Below are 10,618 nucleotides of genomic sequence, written 5' to 3' on the forward strand. Positions count from 1 at the left end.
CATTTAGTGTCTTGTTTCTGTCCCATCTGTAAGATTAATTATAACATAGAGGTTGATGAACTTTTTCTGTAAAGGGTCTGATAGTAAATATTTTAGGTTTTGCCGGCCATATTGTCTCTGACACAATTACCCAACTCTGCCATTGTATTATGGGAATAGCCATGACCAATGCAAATGAATGGGTACGGCTGTGGTCTAATAAAACTTTATTTACAAGAACAGATTATTTGGCCCATGGGCTGTAATTTGCCATTCACTGGTATAATATATACTTAATAAAGAGAATTTAATAATATTTAAAGAGGTACCATAAAAAGAAGATATAACAAATGATGTATAAAGAAGGCTTAAATGAAAATGACAAAAGGGAAAGTGGTTTGTCTGAGAGAAAAACTGGCATAACTTTTCTACAAAACCAGTAAAATTTAAAGACCAATATCTGAAATCTATTTTTGATGAAAATTACTTATCACAGAATTTAAACCACAACTGGGAACATTTAAGCTTTATAGTCAATCTCTGGGGAAGTCACTTGGTTGTTCTTCAAGTTAAAAACAATATTACAAAACTAAATCCTCTTTGTAAAGTGTCCACTATTATTTCAATGGATACTATCAACCTGGAGGACCATGTTCACTTATTTCATTACAATTCTAATTATTTCCACACTAGATATCAATTCTAAAAACCTTTCACCTACCAGGTATTTACTTAATCTACAAGGGGGATAAAAATCATGACTATGTTCTACTATTTTTTTTCTCCAGAGTTTTCATAAATCTTTATGATGTGTTATCATGACAACACTTCTGTCTCCTATATGTCGACATCAATTACTTTGAACACTTGAAGTTATACAGATCTACAATCTCTCACCTGAAACCCTTGGGACCAGATGTATTTCAGAATACAGAACCTTTCAAATTTTAGGAGAGCAGGATGTTTCATATGCCACATAGCATGTACACTTCCAATGAAGCCGTGGTACCCATAATCAAATAGATTAATTTTGCTACAGCCAAACTCATTTACACCAAAGAGAATAAAGGCCACAAATAGCCTCATGTCAGTTCAGTTCAGAATTTACTATCAAATGTCTTTTGCTTCAAACTTATGAAAAGCCTTTTGGTTCTCAGAGCTATTTGAATTCTGGTAAGGGATTGTGGGCCTGTACTACGTAAAAAAAGTACGAACAGCCTTTCTGAAGGCTTTTTGAGCTCAAAGAGACCCACAACGTTGAGTACTTGAATGACACAGCCTTGTGAGTGAAGAATTTTCAAGCATGCACTCAAGAACAATAAGCCTAAATTCTTATACCATAGGCAGTTTACCAAGAGAAACGTGTTCCCTCTGCCCTAGGAAGTTTCCATTTCTTTTCAGAGCCAACACACACGGCACACAGCCCACTTTCATCAGTATTAGTGGGCACTCTGGTGATGATGCTCAAGCAAAAGGGCTTGTCCCTCAAGGATAGATGATTCTGATATGAATAATCTCCTATCCTTTAAGAATCTTTCATTTCCTCCCCAATAAAAAGATGGTTCTTCTAGCTCTGGCAATAAGAGCAACTCTGTATTTTAACTGCCACTGATATTTGCAGCTTTTCAACAGCATTAATTTTTAGTCCTGGCTGTACCTTAGAAACACATGTGGAGCACTGTTAAAAATACAGATACAGGTAGCACCAGATCAATACACTTAGAGGCCCAAAGCACCAAACAGATGATCGTGTCCTCCCCCATACTTAATTCAAAACAAAAACAATACTAAATCATGAAGCACATCTAAGAAAATCTACTCACTGACCTCCCAGGAGGAGGTGGGGGTTGAGACCAAAAAAAAGTGAGAGACTGATAAATTGGGTAGAAGCCTACCAGACTGCCATGCAGTCTAAGCAAGTTTCCGCAAGGCTACTGAAGAGTCTTCAAGCCCAGGTCGGCTGTCAGAGGAGCTCTGTGTCTCCTAGGAATAGGGCTGCACTACTATCCTTGCCGTTCTCAGACAGTGGCTGACAGAAATCATAAAAGGCACGTCCTCAATGCAAATCCAGCTATGATTTCAAAAGTGTGGCAGCTGGGATATGTTCTCTGTATTCTTCCTGTATTGGAGATCTGTGCCACCAATCTCCAATGTGGTAAAGGGCTCTGTACCCCCAGGAAAACTTTTCCCTGACTATCATCTTATAAAGCCCTCCATAACCACTAATCTAACTTCTCACTATTACAGGATTGGAAGAGGAAAAGGGAAAGACATAAAAAGTAAAAGCAAATGTTATTTGAATATTTAACACAAACCCACGAAGTTTTCACACCTTTAAACAATGTACCAAATGTTTTATTTCTCCCAGTAGTTCATATGCAAGGAATTAATTCTCAAAGCATTTTAAAAACACAAAAGACATTATTACACTTTACCAATGAATTATTTCTGTCCCAGAGGACTAAATCAAAGTTATAAATATTTGAAAATTTATTTTCTAAATAACTTGAGATGATGAATGTATAAGTGTCTATAAATTTTTCTTAGTTCAATGTTTTGTACATGCCATCAATACAATTTTTTAAATATTTAGGACATTGTCAATAGCTATGATTCATATGAAAAATAATTAGATATCTCAAATTCCTGATTAACTCAGTTTTAAAGACACAATACTAGCATACTTCCTATGAAATTCTGTTTGTAATGTTCCTTTTAATAAACTGCAATTAAACACTGATAAAGAAATTCTGTTTAAACCTAAAAGTTTTACACATGATAGTTTTCTTCACGGGAAAAAAAAATAATGATGTTGAAAAGGCAAAGACCACTATGCTGTATGAGAGATCAAATGTTTAGGAGATTAGTTATTATATCCTCTTTTTTTTGGAGTATGCAGAAAACAATAATTAGGGAAAAATTTTAAAGCTTTAAGGCAAGTCTTAAAAAACATGAATTAAAGATAGTAGAAATATTACCACACATCAACAAAAACAGAGCAAACCAAATGAGCCCATATCTCCATTTCATCAATTCAGGGACTTGAAATAAATGCCATGTTTAAAACCATGAGCAAATTTAAAGGTTCATCTAAGGAAATTAAGTACTTTTGAAAATTTTTAAAAAGCTTTCGTCAGTATATCTCTAATCAGCATAAGCGAGATTAAGAATGGACAAAAATAATATTGTATTGAACTGATTCTCATAGGCCTGCTCCCTCAAACAATACAACTACCAATTATTTTCCACAATGTTGCTATATATGCCTTATTTTACTTATATATAAAGCAACTAGAGAGATTTTATTCTTCCTAATACCATTACAATTAAATGTTAATTTATGATGCCCTTAAAAATCTTTCAACTTATAAAAAACAATTACTGGAAATATAAAAATATTAAATTTTTCATATTTCTAACTATCAAAAACTTAAAGTGCAATATTTTGTGCCATATATAATTGTGCCATATAAATTCATCCTGAAAGAGCATGTATTTAGTTTTCAAAACTTTGTGCATGTTACAGTACAGAGAAGAGTATTGATATTTTAAGGTTTGATTTTCCATGTCTTTACATTATAGTGCAAGCAAGAAAAATTACAGTGCAAACACCAGAGTAAAACACGTTTTTATTAGGAGAAATATGTTTTCATCAAAAGAAAATAGGAAATGTCATCTCTCCCTTTAGCGGCTTTTCTTCAGTCAATTACCTAGTTTACCAAAAATGTTATCTCTGTTCAGTTATTGAACAAATTACCCTTAAACAAAATACCCAATATTTGTTCAAAGGTTTGTCCAAAACCTCTCAAATAACATTACTCTTCATAAGCTCGTTTCTTATTCTTCAGTGAGGACTTTAATTAAAAACAAATCTACACCCCTTTGCTTCACAATTTTAACATTAATGAAAATTTCATTCTGAGTTTAAAATGATATTTCTTTGAGAGTCTGATCCATACAGATGGTAAAGTTGAGTGGATTACTGACACATGGTTACAAAATTAGAATCAAACTAAAGGGGAAAAAAATGGAAAACCCAATATAAGCTATTCTAGATAGAAATTCTAAAACTAAAGGTTGCTTGAAAGGTCTCTTTAGTAAGATACAGAAGAGTGATGTGTGGACGAGACTGATGACTGGCTCTCCTCCCAGTGGCAGTCCCCTGAGATCTGCGATTAAAGTGGCATTTGAGGCCCGAGACGTTTCCGTGACGATCGCTTCATCAGTGTCTGCTGGTATCGCGTTGACTGTGCATCCTCAATGGCACGACGTGCTCTCTGTAAATAAAGTATTTATTGTAAATGGTAGAGTGAAGTACAGGCTAATTTGATGGAGGAAAAAGGTACAAAAGCAAGAGTTGGAGCTTTCCCCACAGTTCCACTTGCTAAGGACAAGAATACACAGTCCATACATGCAATACAAAATAACACTCCTCTGACCTACTAAGCACACAGTGTATTATTTTAATTGTTAATTATAACAGGTTTTTTTTTTCATCATTCAGCTAAAAAACTGAGGGGACAATCTTTATAATAAGTTGTTTACCTCTGCTGTGGTAGTATCCTGCAGGTAAATTTTCTGGAGATAGCCTTCATTGGCACTGTGTTTTTTGTGGAACAGACTCTGATCCTATTTCAAAAGAAACAGTGACAGAAAAATTATTCTGGAGAATAAAAAAAAAATCATCATCTTTAATTGCATCTTGAAATGTCCACTCTCTTTTATAACCAGTAGACTAGCTAAATACAGAGTCAAGTATGATAAGAAAGAAATAATTTTGGTACCAGAACAGTCGCCCCATATTTGAATTCTTAGAATTTATGAAACTTGATGAGTATACATCTGTATAAAATATTGGCTTTTTGCAGGCTGTGATAAATAACCTACAGAAACACCACTTGATAACTCATCCCATCTGACGAATCAAAAAACCATTCTTTCATTTCCCTGGCTGATAGATAAAATTCTTACATAATGTAAACTACATTTAGTCAACTGAGGAAAATGTAATATATATGCATAGTGACACAGTCTCCCCTAGCTTGAAAACTATGTTTTATATACTAAGGCACTCTTAAAAATTTTGACACTCTACGAAGAGGTAAGGCTGAGATACAAAATAGAATAGTTTCATGGTAGTTTCTTTTATTTATAAACTTCTATGAAAAGAAAACAAATTAAAAAAATAATAGTACTTGCATTTCTAACTACTGAATTTTATAAATGTTTTTCAGATAGTTTTAGTAATAGAGATAACATCATTATTGTTTAGGAGAAAATATACTATAGAAATGACCATCTTTAGAATGACAATTTTTAGTTTTTTTAAAGAGGTAAAAATAAATTTATAATATATATAATAAAATTATACATTTCAAATTAAAGTGAGTCTGAGAACTAAGCAAAAGATGGGGTATCACCTTTGCTAATTAACTATGTAATTAAAATTTTTTCCTCAGAAAATGACAGGGAGGAAAGACATGAAAGTATTATTATACACTCGTATTAGCATTATGTAAATGCCAAATACTATAAAACATGGGTGTTTTAGACAATATCTATAATAATCTCATAAAAGCCATAAAAGGGGAATCTTTCCAGAAGTATCTAGGGCTGTAGCAAAATAGGTATCCATATGAAGGTTAAGAAAACCTTCTATTTACTAATGCTTTATTCTGCCAAAAGGAAGTATCAGCATCCTAATCCTTTCAATGATAGAATTGATATTTCACTCAATGCAATCAAGGGCGGTCAGAAAATACAGTACAGTACCCAAAGAAATTGATTATATCTTTCCTTACATTTCAATAAATAATAATCCTTCAAACATTTTGTGTAGTTAACTGTAAAAGAAAGTCAAGAAGTATTGGTTTCCACTCACTTAACAAATTCTTGGCTCAACGACTGATTCACGTTTTCTTACCTTAACTGAAATGTTTAGCAGATTTTCACTGACAGTAGGAGGCAATACAAAATCTTCAAATGAATACTGCCAGTCTATGGACATAATTTTGAGGATTTCAACTTCCCTTATATACAACACTCGCCTAGTTTCAAAAGGAAACAAAAATATACAGGTAGTGAGAGAGAGAGAGAGAGAGAGAGTTAATGATTACCTCCAATATTTCGCTCTGCTGGATGGCAGAGGTAGTACTCACTCAGTAAACAACATAACCTGGCATTAAGAACAGTATGTTTCATAAAAAATTAAAAAAAAAGTCTAGATAACTGTCAAATCAAGAGAAAATATGGCACCTACCAATTAACAAAGCAGACTTTCAAAAATTCCACTTCTGCCCATCTTGCAAAATTCACAAAAGTGTCATTTTGTTGTTGTTGTTTTTTTAAATTAACCAAAACACTGAAATCATCTTTGAAACACATAGAAACAGGGTGCACTCTCATCCGGAAGCAGTAAAGGTAGACACTCCTAAAAATGTTTTACTTGGAATATTAATTGCTCTTTTCCTGTCAATCATTTATGCCTTCCAGTCACAAAAGAATATGCAGGAAATGTCACAGACCTCAAATGTCAGCAAAGATTCACGCTAAGCCTACTAAATATCATGTTTGAACACTTTAACACTAATGTACTATATCACAGAATAAGCATCTATTTTACTCACTAGCAATAAAAAAAAAAAAAACAGAATCCTTAAAGGGTATCCACGGTGATTTCCCAGTGTGTGATTCAGATTAATTACTGATGTATCTATATTTGACTCCAAAGTTTCTCTAACAGAAAGCAAAACTAAGAAAGTAGAAGAACTGTTAATTCTACAGATTTCTAGGGTGCTGGAGAAACAAAGAAGATAGGGTTTCTGCTGAGAGGTCCTCAGAGACTAGGAGAGGAAATAAAAATGTAAACAAATACATATCACAGCACAGATAAGTGCAATAGCAGAGTGTGTAGAAAAAAAATTAGAGACAGGGGAGGGGCTGATTGTGGTGGTAAAGTAGGTGGCATAAGAGCTGCTTCTTGAAAGGAAGGAGTTCTCTAGATGGAAAAGGGAAGTGATAGTCCAGACAAAAGGAAATGTGCGTTGGCATATACAGGGGTACAAAGGGAGGATTTCTTTCAGGAAAGTGGAGAGGTCTGTAGCTGGACTACCAGATATATACAGAGGTGAGAAAACAGTTGAGTGCCAGATCTTGAAGGGACTCTTTTTTTTTTTTTTTTCCATTTTAAGAATTTTGACTTTAACCTACAGGCAATGGGAAATGACATAATACAGTTTCTTATTTTAGAGCCATGGCTCCAGGGGTCATGGAGGACAGGTAGGAAGGTAGGAAGTTATGTGAATAGTCCAAACAGGAAACAGTGAGATCCTCAGTTAAGGCAGTGGCTTGAGAAGGAAAAAGGAGCTAGATTCCAGACGTTTAGAAGATAAGAGTTAAATGACCTTGGTGACCAGTGGAGTGGAGGGACCAAAATAGACATGTGGCACTATATTTCTCAGCAGAGATGCTACTGAAATTTTGGGCTTGTTTGGGGCTGTACTGTGCACTGTAGGAAGTTCAGCATCCCTAGCCCCAGCCTACTAAGTGCCCTCCAATCATTATGACAACCTCCAAAACCCATACACATTGCAAACAGTCTATAGGAATTGGGTTCCACTCCCCTCACTTCCTGCATCAGTAGAGAATCAGATGATAGAGCTGAGAGTTAAAGATGTCTATTACAAATCACTGTGTCAAATGCAAGTCACCATTCCCATTGTCTTAAAGCTTTCCCCTCTCTTGACCACACCAAACATTATTCTTCTTCTACCACTAAAAACGTCCTTCATTGTTTTCCTCTGTGTTTACCAGAGCTCAAATCTTGGTCTCCTTATCTTGGACACACTCTACAAGATGTCAACTCCAAACCTTTATCCAAACACCAACAGTGTATATATCTGTCTTTCTGACTACCAAGGTATCTCTACTTTGATAACTCAAGGCTACATCATACAGTCAATACAAAAACAAAAACAAAAAAAGTCATCATCTTTTCCCTCAAATTAGTGTAATTGGTAATACCACTCCACCTTGGTACACAAGCCAAAAACCATAAAGTTATCTTGTATTCCTGTCTCTTTCACATTCAGTCACGAAGCCCTGGTCTCTTAAGGTTGCCCCCTTATCTCTATCCTCTTTCTTTTAGTTTTGGCCCTCACCGCTTCCTGTTAGGATAACAGCCATAGTCTCTGTGGTAGACAGAATTCTAAGATGGTTCCCAAAATTCCTCGTCCCCTGGTATAGGCTTTGTGCAATCCCCAGGACTATGAATATGACAGATTTCACCCCATGATTAGGTTTTATTATAAGGCACAGATGACTTCAAGAAAAAAATGTATCTGTGGGCCTGACCCTTTACACCTGGGTTAGAGACAGAGGAGTCAGTGATTCGGAGTGCTGTTGCTGGTTTGAAGATGGAGAGAGCCACGTGACATGGAATGCAGATAGGCTCTAGGAGTGAGGACAGCTCCCAGGCTGACAGAGATCGAGGAAACAGCGATCTTGTTTCCAAGGAACTGAGTTATGTCAACAATATTAAATGAGCTTGGAAGAGGATTCTTCCCAAGAGTTTCCAGAAAAAAAGCTAACACCTTGATTTCAGCCTTGTGAGACCCTGAGCAGAGAACCCAGCCATGTCATAACCAACTCCAGATGCACAGAAACTCTTAGGTAACAAATCTGTGTTGCTTTAAGCTGCTAATTTTATGGTAATTTGTTGTGCAGCATTAGAACACCAAGACAGTCTCCTAATGGCCTCCTTGCCTCCATTCTGATCCTCCTCCAACCCAGCATCCAAACTGCTGCTAGATATCTTTCTAAACTACAAACTTCATCACATTACTCCTTTTTTACAAGACTTTGGTGGGAAAGAAAAAAAGAGTTCTATCTGTGTACTATGTGCATATACCTCTGAAAAGCTGAAATACTAAACAATAAAATAACAGTCTATACTTAAAAAAAAAATTAGTGATCTTCCACCACATTAATAATGGAGCCTCAACCCTTCAGATGGTATAGACACCTACGACTCGTGCTTCATCTCCCAGCACTTCCCTATGAACATCTGCTATCCAGCCATTCCAAACTGATCTTACTGTTCAGAATGTCATACCGTTTTATGCCTCTACTTGCCTCTTATTTACCTGTATGACAGCTCTGTACTCTACAAGACTCAGCTCAAATACCTCCTCAACTAGAAAACCTTTCTAATACCTTCCCCATGATACCTTGGTTCCCACCTTACTAGACCAAAAGTTTTCCACGGTCTTCAGAGTCTCTGCACATCACTTTATCTTAGCACCCATCACACTGTGATGTCACTGATGATTTGCAGGTCCCATCTTTAGATAGGGAGAGGACAGAAATTGTAAATTTCATCTCTGTGTCCTTACATCTGTCATACACTGATGGTGCAATGAACTGAATGTTTATGTCCCCTCCAAATTCCTATGTTGAGTACTAACCCCCCATGTGATGATTATTTGGAGCTGGGGCTTTGGGAGGTAATTAGGACATGAGGATAGAGCCCTCATGAATGGACTTCATGCTCTTAAAAAAGAGGCCCAAGAAAGCTCCCTTGCATCTTCTGCCATGTGAGGACACAGGGAGAAGAACCATCTATGAACCAGGAGGTGGGCCCTCACCAGACACACAATCAGCAGCACCTTGACCTTGGGCCTCCCAGCCTCCAGAACTGTGAGAAATAATAGTTTGTTTTTTTAAGCCACCTGTCTATGGTATTTTGGAATAGCAGCCCAACAGACTTAGACAGATGGTTTTCTTTTTTTAAAAAAAAGTCTGCTCAGAGAACAATTTCCTAATGAAGATTACTAAAATAAAATATCAGGTAGGAGTTAGGACTGACTAGTAGAGCTGCAGTCTAATAAATTTAGGTCATGAGAACTCGTATTTTGTTTCTAATAACTGATAAGAAAAAAATACTGAGACCAAATTTTGGATGAATTTCAATATAGAAAAATTAAAAGCCCTATATATAAAAAAACTCAATAAATAATTAAAATGTTAATACATTGGATAAAAAGGGCTAATATCATTCATTTATTATTATTATTTTTTTAGCTGAGCCACCCTGCCACCTGTTAGCAGCTCAACGACAGCTCAGCTCTGGCCGGGCATCGAACCGCTGTTGCTCAGAGCTCGGACTCTTGAGCGGGCTCTTAACCAACTGATCCGCTAATATCATTAATTTATATAATGCTCTTTCAATTAAGAAAATGGCTAACAATTAAAAATGAACAAAGGATATGAACAAGCAATTCACAGAATAGAAAATATAAATGAATGATGAATATATTAAAATATTCATACTCATTAGCAGTCAAATAAATGGTAATTAAAATAAGAAATTATTTTCTAAGTTTGCAAAAACAAAAAAGTTTAAATGAAGGCTGGCCGAGTGGCACATTGGTTGAGAGCCAGCTTGGGATGCCAGAGGGCCCGGGTTCAGATCCCACATATGAGTGCCAGTGACACTGCCCTCTACAGCTAAGAAGCTGAACAATAGCTCAACTTGGAGCTAGGCTGCCGTGAGTCTCGGGCGATGGCGAAGGCTGCAGCCCCTGCTGCAGTGGGTTGCCATGGGCTACCGTGTGTAGCCAGCAGCCAGCGTGAGCGGCCA

At 36.2% G+C, this 10,618-nt stretch overlaps 1 protein-coding gene across 1 annotated transcript in view; it reads right to left on the minus strand.

The window, feature by feature from the left end:
• Nucleotides 1-2,316: 2,316 nt before the first annotated feature.
• Nucleotides 2,317-10,618, minus strand: part of VPS13C (vacuolar protein sorting 13 homolog C) — a 178,169-nt gene continuing 169,867 nt past the window's right edge. Inside the window, exons 82-84 of the mRNA XM_019650776.1 lie at nucleotides 5,903-6,026; nucleotides 4,525-4,608; nucleotides 2,317-4,256 (exon numbers count right to left, since the gene is read on the minus strand). Of these exons, the coding sequence (XP_019506321.1) occupies nucleotides 4,155-4,256; nucleotides 4,525-4,608; nucleotides 5,903-6,026 (310 nt within the window). The 3' untranslated portion in view covers nucleotides 2,317-4,154. The remainder of the gene's footprint in view (nucleotides 4,257-4,524; nucleotides 4,609-5,902; nucleotides 6,027-10,618) is intronic.

Source organism: Hipposideros armiger, unplaced genomic scaffold (assembly GCF_001890085.2).
Source record: "Hipposideros armiger isolate ML-2016 unplaced genomic scaffold, ASM189008v1 scaffold_147, whole genome shotgun sequence".
NCBI classification, from domain to species: Eukaryota; Metazoa; Chordata; class Mammalia; order Chiroptera; family Hipposideridae; genus Hipposideros; species Hipposideros armiger.